The sequence below is a fragment of the Prionailurus bengalensis genome, chromosome A2, assembly GCF_016509475.1.
Source record: "Prionailurus bengalensis isolate Pbe53 chromosome A2, Fcat_Pben_1.1_paternal_pri, whole genome shotgun sequence".
Classification (NCBI taxonomy): domain Eukaryota; kingdom Metazoa; phylum Chordata; class Mammalia; order Carnivora; family Felidae; genus Prionailurus; species Prionailurus bengalensis.
Window position 1 is genome coordinate 61063507 of NC_057348.1, and position 11800 is coordinate 61075306.

Below are 11800 nucleotides of genomic sequence, written 5' to 3' on the forward strand. Positions count from 1 at the left end.
TTTCATGCACCTGCCGCGTCAGGATCAGGTGTGGGGGGGGCACGCTTGGGGTGTTTGTATGGGGAACTGGGATTCCAGGCTGGCAGTCGGTTCCCTGAATACTGAGAACACGGCGGGTCCCCAGGCAGCAGGACCCGGCAGGCTTCCTGATCGTCCTCGGAACTTGGTGGGAGGTGTTTGTGGCTGGGAACTGTCCTGGATGAGTAGCCTGATGTGCAGTGCCTGTCCGTTTCTCTGTCCTCATGTCTGACCTCCTAGGATTTTGATACTGGATGCTGGTTCAGCCATTGTTTTCTCCAAGTTTACTCTCTTTGTGGGAGATGCCCTCGATTTTATCTTCCAGGGCTCCTGTGGGATTGCTCACTTCTGTTATCCTATTCTTTATTTTTTGAGAGCAGGGGAGGGGCAGAGAGAGAGAGAGAGAGAGAGCATGAGCAGGGGAGGGGGGGAGAGGGAGGGAGGGAGGGAGGGAGGGGGGGGGAGAGAGAGAGAGAGAGAGAGAGAGAGAGAGAGAGAGAGAGAGAGAGAATCCCAAGCAGAACTCCTTGCTGTCAGCACAGAGCCCAACTGGGGGCTCGATCTCACAAACCAAGAGAAAATGACCTGAGCTGAAATCAAGTCATATGCTTAGTTGACTGAGCCCTCCCGGGCACCCCCACTCTCACCCTGTTCTTAATTCCTACACGTTATCTGCTGGGTATTTCTCTGTGTGGCATCCTCTTATGTCACCACTGTCCCCTGACGCTGCTCCCATGTCTGGTGCGTCTCTGCCTTCACACCTGCTTCCCGCACGGTGTGCGTTCCCATCCATGAAAGTTCCGCATGTGGCTGGGACAGGGGCACCTCCATGCCTGCGCCCAGGTGTTTCCTCTCAGGCCATGTCCCCTGTCCTCCTGGGGCCCCGGGCCTGGTGTGGCCTCCAGGACCTACAGGGAGACACCTGCCCTCTGTATCCACGATGCGAAGCACCCCATGGCCACCGCACACGCCGGCAGTGGTTCTTCCGGCCCCAGAGCCCCTCACGCGCCCCCACGAGCGGGCCCCCTTCTCCCTTGGGGTAACCACGCTCTACAGTGTCACAAGGTCAGAACCTCTTTGTTAACTGGGAAATTTAAGCTCCCTTTAGAAAATAGGATTATTGCTATATTTGAACTTGTTTCTCCCATCATGCTTTTAAATATTGTTTTTTGTATGCTTTTTCCTTTTGTTGATTTAAAACACCGTATTCCACATCTCTACACATTTGTGACTGGCACAGAAAGCCCCCGAATACTGTGCATGTTTAGAAGGTATCCACAATTCAAAGCATCATGTTAAATGCCGGATTGTTCCTGACTCAGAATAAACGCCAGAACCGCCATCCTCGTCCAGCCTAGCTACATGCTGTTCTTATCCACTATTTCAAATCCTTGCTTTTAAAAAACCCCACAAATGAGATACCCCTACTGTATTCAGATGATTTAAAGAATTTAGGGGTGCGGGGGGGTTGCTCAGTCGGTTAAGTGTCCGACTTCCACTCAGGTCATGATCTCACGGTTCGTGGGTTCGAGCCCTGCTTCGGGCTCTGGGCTGACAGCTGGGAGCCTGGAGCTGCTTCAGATTCTGTGTCTCCCTCTCCCTGTCTCTCAAAAATAAATATTAAAAAATAAAACAGAGTGGGGATGAACACATTTATAAGAATAAAATCGAGCTCTGTTTTTATAACCATGAAGCATCCTGCAAAGCTGTGCCCGAGATGGTCTGGACTGGGAGGTCCAGGTGGTTTTGTGTGTTAGCTGAAGGGCCCCAAGCGCCCCGCTCCCTCCTCTCGACAGAGGGCCTGCACCCCCCGCATCTGTTTGGTGGGACCCCAGCCCCAGGAACGCACTACCATAGGGGGTTAAATTCTCACCACCCCCATAAAACCAGCGCCTGAACTGCCAGAACTACCTCCCGGTGAGTCGCGGTGTCTGACTTCCCCAGAATGCACCTTGAGCCTGCTGGGAGTGTGGCCCCAGCTCTGTGTTGGGGGGGGAGCAGCTCACCACGCTCCCTGGTCCCTGGGTGGCCCTGGGGAACCCCCGGGGGCAGGGGCACCTGCTCCCTCCATCCCCTGCTCTCCGTTGGTGCTTCTGAGGGCCTCGCATGGGATCGGAGTTACGGGAGCCTTAACTTGCCCCCCACCCAACCCAAGCATCACAGTGGAGAGGGAAGTGGTCAAGGTGAGGCCCGGGGGAGCCCCGAGGATCAGGGTTTGAAGCCAGTGGATGGAGGGCTGGCCGCGGGAGCCCCAGAACACAGTGCTTCCTGGCCCGGCCCCAAAATGCAGTCGTCCTCGATGGTGAGCTCGTGATGAGTGGCCTCCTCGATGTCCCGAAGCAGCCTGAATTCCCACTGCCTCACACGCTCTGTCTGTGGGGGGAGAGGTGTCCCTGAGAAGGCTTACGTTGCAGGAGCCCTGGCTGTTGCTTGAGATGAGCCTCGTATGGCCAGCAGGTGCCCCGTGTAGGCTGCAGACCCCTGCCCCCCTGGGCTCCCTGGTCACCAGGTCCATCTGCTCCCACGTGCCCCAACCACCCAGAGGGCTGCATCCTGGTGTGGGGACAGGAGGGGTGGGTAAGGACCAGGGAGCCAGGTCTGACAAGGGTGCAGAGGGGCAGCTGGGGGGCCAGCTGGGCTTGTGTGGGACCATCGGCCTGGGGCAGATAGGTGACTGTCCAGGCTTGCGGCAGGGAGGCCCCCTGACCTGGGGGTCGGGGAGTGGGGAGGTGGGACAGGATGAGCCCTGCTTCTAAACAAGGGGGGCTCAGGCTGTTAGAAAGCAGAGCCGGGGCGGGGGAGCTGAGCCAGACCACATGGGGGGCGTGCTGGGGCCGGGCCACAGAGGACAAGTCTGGAAGTTCTCAGCCCCCATGGCAGGCCCTCCCAATTGCTTCAAAATGTAAAAAATAGTGACAACCCTCTGGGGGTAAATAAGGAGCAGGAGAGGCTGGTGCCCTGGCGTGCTGGGGGAGGGGGGCAGATGGTGGAACCGGAGGACGGGGCGGGGCCACCAGCCAGAGCAGTCAGCGCAGCTGGGAGCTCTGTGTCTGCACTGAGAGGGCTGCCCCATCTCTGGAGGCAGGTGGGGACCTGTGACCATCGCGATATCCGCCCCGCAGGGAGACCCTCAGTCCCCTTCCCTTCGTCAGCTCCAGAATGTTCTGGCCAGGCTCACGCCCCTCCTGGCAGCAGGCAGGACCACTGGCCTGCGGGGACACGCGCATAGAGCTCCACACAGCCCTGCGAGGCCGGGCTCCCAACTGCAACCAGGCGACCACAGAAGGCGGGCGGGGGCACCAGGGAGGCTCCCCCTCCCCCATAACGCCCCAGAGACGTGAGCGGAGCCAAGCACAGGGGTTTGAAAGGCCAAAGAGAGGAGCCAGCGGGAGAGGCCAGGCATCCCGCGGTGACCTCAGAAGGTGGACCCCAGCACCCCTCTCGAGGGCAGATGAGGGGTAAGAGGAGAAAGCCACCGCCAGGCCACCCCACACCCGACTTCCCCTGAGTTCCAGCAGATGTGGGGGGGACAAGGGCCTTGAGGGCTGCAGAGTGGGGATTTCCCCCAGGGAACCAACAGGCCCACTGTCCACCAGACACATCCCACCTCTGGTCAGCAGGACAGGCCAGCTGGAGCCAGCCGAAGCCCCACAGTACCCTTCTCAGAACCTTCTAGAACACAAGGGCGTCAGAGGAGAGGGTGACGCTGCTGTGGGCCAGGGAGCAGAGCTCACAGTAGGAAAGGGGCCCTGGGGGCCAGGGGAACATGGGGGGAGGCCCCGGGTCTGCACTGAGCCACAAGGAAAGAGCCCACAGCTTCCTGGGCTCACCCACTCCACCTTAAGAAGGCCAGCAGGATTTATGGCAGCGTGTTCAAGAGTTTGGGGAGCAGATGGGAACTGGGGGGCACAGATGCTCCCCACGGGGTCACATGACCCCTCAGAGCAGGTGGGGCAGGCCCAGGACATCAGAAAGGTCTAGCAGTGAGGGAAGGGTAGCTGCCCTCTCTCAGGTCACAGCCACCACCATGGGCCCTGAGCCCCCAGGTGGGGATGGGGTGGGGCTAAGCCGGGACAGGGCCAGTGTCCAGCTAAGGGCACAGTCAGGGACAGGGGTTGGGGACACAGGGATGTCAGGGACACAGGGACAGGGTTGGGGTCAGGTCAGGGACATGGTCAGGTCAGGGACACAGGGATAGGGTTGGGGTCAGGTTGGGGAAATAGTAAGTGACAAAGAGCACAGAGACAGGGTCAGGGACACAGGGACAGGGTTGGGGTCAGGTCAGGGACACAGGGGCATGGTTGGGGTCAGGTCGGGGACACAGTCAGGGACAGGGTTGGGGTCAGGGTGGGGACACAGTCGGGGACAGCGTCAGATCGGGGACACAGGACAGGGTTGGGGTCAGGGTGGGGACACGGTAAGGGACAAAGTCAGGAGCACAGAGACAGCATCAGGGACACAGGGACAGGGTTAGGGTCAGGTTGGGGACACGGGCATGGTTGGGGTCAGGTCGGGGACACACTCAAGGACACAGTCAGGTCGGGGACACAGTTGGGGACAGAGTTGGGGTCAGGGTGGGGACACAGGGACATGGTCAGTTCAGGGACACAGTCGGGGACAGGGTTGGGGTCAGGGTGGGGACACAGTAAGGGACAAAGGGGCACAGAGACAGGGTCAGGGGCACAGGGACAGGGTTGGGGTCAGGACAATCCTACCACAGCCGCCAGCTCCTTTGGGTCCCTCCTTCTCTTCCCCGAGGTGTTGGGGACCCCGGGCAACCTCAAGTGTGGAGACCGGCTCCGTGCTCCCCTGGACTCTGCCTGCCGCTGCCTCCGAGTGACCGAAGCGGGTGTAGAAGGATCTTCCTCGGGATCCCAGGGGTCGGAGGCGGGTGCCGGCCAGACGGTAGAAAGCTGCAGGTTCCGGAGGGTGGCCATGGTGCTCCAGGAAAGGCTTTCAGGCAGCGGGGACTCAGCCACGGGGCTCCCTTCCGGGTGGTAGGGGACGTGGCCCGGTGGCCTCCTGTGCAGGCTGGGCGTGGTGTCCCGGGGGGTGCTATGCTTTGGGACGTTTCTCGGGGACAGCTGACTCGTCACTGAAGAAGGACCCTCATCTTCTGCGGTGGACTTCAGCCCAGACACCTGTGGAAACGGAGCACGGAGGTCGTTTCTCTACAAGGTCACGGCAGCGAGCCTCGAAGGGCACACCCTCCTCCTGGGCCTGTGCCCCTGGGTGGGGAGTGCGCCGCCCAGAGACAGACCCCAGCGCAGGGTGGGCCGCACTCCTCCGGCTTCGCCTGGTCTGCTGTCTGGTCAAAACCAAGCCCCAGTCAGAATGGTTTTAATGATAGAACCAAAAAACAGACGGTTTTCATGTACAGACACTTGTTTTCAGGAGAAAACTGCAAAAACGTCATCAGTGAATTCATCTTAACATTTACACTCAACATAAAGGAGCAGGAGTCTGGGTGGAGGTGCATGCATCGGGCAGGTGTGCAGGGTGGGGGGACACAGAGCGTCCTCATCCTGGGTCCTGAGCCCTCGGCCTGCAGCAGTGGCTTCGTCAGGGCTGGTTCTTCCTCCAGAACAAAGCCTTGGTGGAACCCCTCACACTCCTGTGCTCACGGCTTTTTCTAGATGCTAACACACTGTACTCGGCAAATAGTTTTATCATCATTATAAAGTCATGGTCTGCACAGTGCTCCTTGAAAAGCTGTCACGTCAGGCACCTGTGGGGCTCAGTTGGTTGAGCATCTGACTTCAGCTCAGGTCATGATCTCACGTTTCAGGAGTTCAGGCCCCACACTGGGCTCTCTGCTGTCAGCACAGAGCCCACTTTGGATCCTCTGTCTCCCTCTCTCTCTGTCTCTCCCCCACTCCGTCTCTTTCTCAAAATGAATAAACATTAAAAAAAAAAAAAGCAAAGCTGTCACATCAAAACTATGTGACAGATTGAGCAGTTTGTTTTTTGTAAGCAGTTCTCGTGTGTCTTTTCAATACATATCAATTCGTGCTGTTAATTAGCACCGCACTGCATCTAGCCAATCTACTACCATGCTAGGTCATGTTCAAAGTCCAATCCCACATATGGAGTGGGGAAGAGTATCAGTGGACTACAAATCCAATAAAGGAATAATCTCCAAAGTATGTGAGGCATTCCTACAACTTGAGAGAAAAAAACAAAACAAAACAAATCATCCAATTAAAAATGGGCAAGAGACAAGAACAGACACTTCTCCAAAGAAGACATCCAGATGGCCAACAGACGCATGAAAAGATGCTCAGTGTCACTCATCATCAGGGAGACTCAAGTCAAAGCCATGATGAGACATCACCTCACACCTGTCAACGAAGCTAAAATTAACAACATAAACAACAGGTGTTGGCGAGGATGCAGAGAAAGGGGAGCCCTCGTGCACTGCTGGTGGGAATGCAAACTGGTGCAGCCACTATAGAAAGCAGTGTGGAGTTTCCTCAGAAGGTTACCAGAACTACCAATGACCCAGCAATTGCACCCCCAGGCACGTAGCCAAAGGGAAGGAATGCATCACCCTGAAGAAGTGACAGCACTGCCTTGTTCGCTGCAGCATCAGTCACTATTCATCTCCAAGCTGGATCCCCCTTGGCAGGACGTCCCATGTGTGTTTTCGGTGGTGGGAAGAGCAGTTTCCAGTGATAGAGTCCATTGCTGACAGTGCTGCCCCAAACCATTAAGAAAGTGGTTGTCACACAGGGTGCAGGAGGAAGCAGAACTCTTTCAAAAGACCAAGTGTATAAAATCTCCAAGACGAAATGATGCCGACATTCTGGGAAGCCTGCTGGCACCATAGGCGTGGCAGCGGCATGTCCACCGGCTTCCACACAGGGGGCAAACAGCACCAGTGGCCGGTGCACCACACTGCCACTTTGTGGTCCTTGAATTCCCGCTGTGATGCGTGCATGAAGGGGCGTGATTGGGTAGGGACTGGGGGGAGGCAGAGCTGAAAAGTGTTTTAACGATGTGGAACTGGTCAAGGGCTAAACTTGTCCTCGAAGAAAGCGCAGATGCTCCCGCTGTCTCGTTCGGGATGCTGCGGGGGAGGGAGACCACACAGCAGCCTTCGGTTTGCCGTCTAACAAATCACACCGGCACTGAGCAGCTCAAGGCAGATGTTGGCGGTCTGTTTCTGTGGGCCAGGGCCCTGGGGTCTCCCGTGGGGTTGCAGTCTGGCCGTCCTGGTTGAAGTCAAACAGAGAAACAAGGAAAACTAGAAAGTCCAATTTCAACCTCTCTCTGGTCCTGCCCCGTTAGCAATTTGTAACAAAGAACAAAACCACGGAATACATGTCCCGAATGCAAAGAAGTTCTTGTGTCATAAATGGAATCCTGATACACACGGGTGTGTGAAATCACCGATGATATTCCACGTCCCCGACTCTCTGAATGAGACACACGGCATAGATGCTGTGAGAACAGAGTTAGGTGTGAATTTCCCACAGGGGCTGAGAGCCAGGCCAGGGCAGGAGACGGTCTGCAAGCAGTGTGGGGGGAGGGGTTGGGTCTTGCAGAAACGTGCTCAGTAGAGGGTGCCGGGCATTCAAAATCTGACCTCAGGGAGCAATCAGAGCATTCCTAGGAGGTGAGTGCATCATCACTGGGTGGCTCGGGGAGGCACAAGTCCAGCTGGAAACAGAAAACAGGTCTGGCTCCACGTATGCCCAAAGGAGACACCCCCCCACCCCCACCAGCCCCTGAGTCAGAAAGCCAGGCTGGAGTGCCCTCCTGGGAGGGGGCCAGTTACAGAGCTTCAACTGTGTAGCTCCTGGGCTGCTCCTGGCACCTCGTTTCCTTTAGCAAAAGCTTTAGAAATTGATTAACGTGAACTCAAACAGCCCGAACTGGATTTGTTCCAGAGAATGAGTCAGCGGTCTCTCGACGCAACTGCCCCGTCGTCGGGTGGCGTGGGTGCATGGGAGAATTCTAGGGGCTCCACACCCTCCTAGGACCTGGGGCTGTCCACTCCTGACGTCTTCTGCAGCTTTCTAATAGGTGAATGGCACTGTCTCCCAGCGGCGGCGTGGGCTTTAACGACCAGCGGGGGCAAACGCCTTTTCATTTCCTCGCCACCTACATCCCACGTGCGCATCTTCTTTGGTAGTCGAAATCCAGGCACCCTTGGCCTGGCAGCAAAGGCAAACAGAATACGCTTGCCTGCCAGCAGGCTGGCGTTGGGTTCGAAAACACGTCCAGCTGCGGACCGTATGTGAAGCCGTGTGGGAGACAGAAGGCTTCTGAAAGATCCAAAGCAGGATGACAAGAAAGGCCAGGCAGGGAGGGACCAAGTAAACACAGGCAGTGCCTCTGATGTCATCGCTGGAAAAGGCCGAATGCGTGGAAAAAGACCCAAGACAGCCCCACGGTGTGATAGGAAACAAAAGCCAAAATGTTTTCCTTCTGGAATTACCTTTGCAACACATACCATAGCATCGACACAGAGCAAAATCCACAGAGACGTATGGAGAAATGGAAATAAACAAGTCATTGAGGCAAGCCCACATTTTATTTATGTATTTTTGTAGCCCCTGGTAGATCAAAGAGAAAGAAACGATCCAAGTCCCATGAAGGCAATTGGTGCTTGTAAAGGGAAACGCTAGGCCATGCTACTTTATACAGGGACCAGGCTCAGGGCACACGTGGGGTGTGAGCACAGACCGGGGCTTCCACTAAAAAGACACTACAGGGGAATGGGGACACATTTTCTCGTTAGCAGAAGTTACTTCGAACTAACCTGTTAAGGAAAGCAAACTTAGCCAATAAACGACCAAATGTTGATATGCTTCTCCATAAGAAGAATTTGATACATTTTTGATTAGACAATGCTGTCACGCTGACAGCTTACAGAAAGAAGTGTGTGTCTGTAGCGATACATGGGCAATGCAAATGATCTAGACACACATGTGGGAATACTACCCGGGGAGCTGGGCTTCAAATGAGCAGGGAAGGGAGTTTTTTCCACTGCATGTCGTTGTTCTGCCGGGTTGGTCACTTAGGAAAACTTTTAAAAAAATAGCAAAGCCACGCCTTTACCTTGTACCCCACATGAAAATAAATAACAAGGGACTGAGTATTATACTCTTTAAAAATTCACAGGTTACTAGAAATAAAAACAGGATAATTTTGAAAAATCTGAAACAAATTGGATTGTTAGATCCTCCACCAGGATAAATTCCAAATGGATAGAAGGGGTAAATTTTGTGAGAGGGGCAATGAAATGGGGTCGCTTATGTCAAGGGTGTTTAGAGGGAGCCAGGAGGCCATGGGGGGGGGGCGGCTCACACTCAATTCTCATGGTGCAACCATGAACTTTGAACTGTGCCAACCTCCATAAACTCCAGGACTCACCCCAAGACCCTGCAACTTACTACCATAATGGACTTTGCTCGGTGAGAGACTTAGAAACAATTCTGTTCAGCCAATCTGAGTTTTCTGCAGCCAACACCAACCAAAACTGACATAGACCAACATTCCCCATTGTCTTAAAAAAAAAACCCTGAGTTCTGTCCCCAGGGGGACATGATTTGGGCTGTTCCCGAACTACAATTCTGAGACCCCCACATGAACACTTTTGTTTTATTTCGGTCCTGCCTCTTTTCTCTGTGGTCAATGTTAACAAACAAACAAACAAACAGAACTATAAAAGCACTGGAAAGAAATATGGGTGATTTCTCTGTAAATCTTGTCAGAAGTAAGGCTTTCAAATGATAGCTCACATCACAGAAGCCATAAAGGAAAATAAGTTAAAATAAATACATTTGAAACTTCTGCAAAGACAAACCGGCAATGTACTCAATGAAAACACACAGCCTACACCTCCCATGAAAGGTAAATGAGAGGTTAATGCTCCTCAGACTCAGGAAAAAACCAAAACCTAACAAACATGCAAAGACCCTGAGCAGGTGGATGGATGGATGGATGGATGGATGGATGGATGGACGGACGGACACACACACACAAACACACACGTTTTTCTCATACACTGATAAGAAAAGGTCCCTATGCTTTGGGTACAGGCTCCTCCCCACCACCCCCCCACCCCAAACTGAGGAAAACTACAAATGTAACATTCTAGTAGAACACAAAAACATCCTTAGCCTGTGGTGGGGGCTGGGGAAGGCTGCAGGGACACCCACATCTGTTTAGTCCCTTACCCTGACACCATGGGAAGACATTACCTAGCTGCAAATGAAGATGGGCAAGGACAGGAGAAAGGTCCCCACTTGTCTGGAGAGGGAACCAGGCGAGCGGAGACTTGGGGAGACTCGGGGCAGCCGCCCAGACCGGCCTGGGGAGTGTCCGAGGGGTCCCCTCCCAGCCACAGCGCAGGGCTCTGGAGGGCAGGCTCTAACTCCCCCCCCCCGGGGACCCCTCCCAGCCCGGCACCCCGCTTTTCCGTGCGCACGCGGAGCGGGAGTTGCATGGGCTCCCCGCGGGGCGGACACCCACCGACCCGGCCTCCCTGACGGGCTGGGGGAGGGGCGGGGGTGCAGGACCCAGCACCTGTCTGATGTGTCAGGTGAAGGCGCCTGGGGTCTGAGCGCAGGGCGCCCCACATCAGGGGACGCGCGGTGACTTGGACCTGCCCGCCCCCAGCGCCCCCCATAACGGCCTACCTGCGCCCCAGACTCCATCCCGCCTCGGCGAGGACACAACCACCACGGCCGCGGGCCCACGAGCCCGGTCCCAGAAGTACCCGCGGGCGGGACCCCACCTGCGCGCCGCCTCCACCTGGGCCCGTGGCGGCGCAGGCGCAGGGAGGAGCGTGGGCGGGCCGAGCCCCGAGGGTGTCCACCTGGTCGGTTCCACGCACCTGTGTGCGCTTCTGGTCCGAAGAGGTCAGGGCCGCGGGGCCGTGGACGCCGGAACCTGAGCCCCGCGAGCGCGCCTGGCGCTGGGTGGTCTACCTGCCTGTTACAGTGAGCTAGAGAGGGGACACCGTCACCCCGCCCTGGCAACCACGGCAAGGTCCGTGTCCCTGCGTCCTGAGCTAGGGAGCGGAGAGCTGGGTGGTTGTCAGAACCCTGCGGGACAAAGAGGCACCGGCTGTCAGATGGGCCCTGGCGGCTCCGGACTGGCATCAGGGTGGCTCCTGGGGCCTGTGCTAGCCCCCTGCCGGGGAGTGCTCCCCAGGACCCCCACCCCATCCCCCCTGCCGGAGCGCCCCAGCCCCCTAACCCTTCCACCCCATCCCACCCCACCCCATTCCCCCTGCTGAGAGCTCCCTCCTGCCCCTCCACCACCTCCACCAGCCCCACCCCATCTGGTACCCCCTGCTGGGAACTCCCCCCACCCCACCCCATCCCCCCTACCTCCTCCACCCACCCCACCCTCCACCCCCTCCCCCTACTCCTTCCATCCCACTCCCCTACTCCACCCCCACCCCCTTCCATCCTCGTTCCACCCCCTCCACCCCAGCCCACCTCACCTCTTACCCCCTCTACGGTCTTCCACCCCACTCCCTCCTGCCTTTGCCCCTACCCCCACCCCAGCCCACCCCACCCTACCCCCTACCCCCTCCACTCCACCTCCTACCTCGTCTACTCTACACCAGCCCATCCCACCCCCCTCCCCCCTCCACCCCCCCAAGCATTTCTGGGAGTGGGACTGAGGGGAGGGGTGCAGACAAGAGGCTAGGGGCCCACCTGAACAGCCTCTGCCATAGTTCATCTACACACCAGGTCAGCCTTGCAGAAACTGAGAAAGATTCACGGTCTTGTGGATTCATGGAAATGGATGATGGGTGAAT

At 56.6% G+C, this 11800-nt stretch overlaps 1 protein-coding gene across 1 annotated transcript; it reads right to left on the reverse strand.

Moving 5' to 3' along the window:
- Positions 1 to 1656: 1656 nt before the first annotated feature.
- Positions 1657 to 10746, reverse strand: LOC122486425 (coiled-coil domain-containing protein 201-like). Its single transcript, XM_043585842.1, has 3 exons — positions 10668 to 10746; positions 4734 to 5159; positions 1657 to 2391 (listed from the first exon to the last, which is right to left on the reverse strand). Exons 1-3 carry the CDS (start codon positions 10683 to 10685, stop codon positions 2227 to 2229), a joined length of 609 nt encoding a protein of 202 aa, XP_043441777.1. The 5' UTR covers positions 10686 to 10746; the 3' UTR covers positions 1657 to 2226.
- Between the last annotated feature and the right edge of the window lie 1054 nt (positions 10747 to 11800).

What these genes read in the sequence shown, in the direction of transcription:
- LOC122486425 (XM_043585842.1), bottom strand. An exon ending in CAAAGGAGCTGGCGGCTGTG is followed by an intron (nt 2,392 to 4,733) that starts GTAGGATTGTCC and finishes CTCCCCCCACAG; the next exon opens with ACAGAGCGTGTGAGGCAGTG.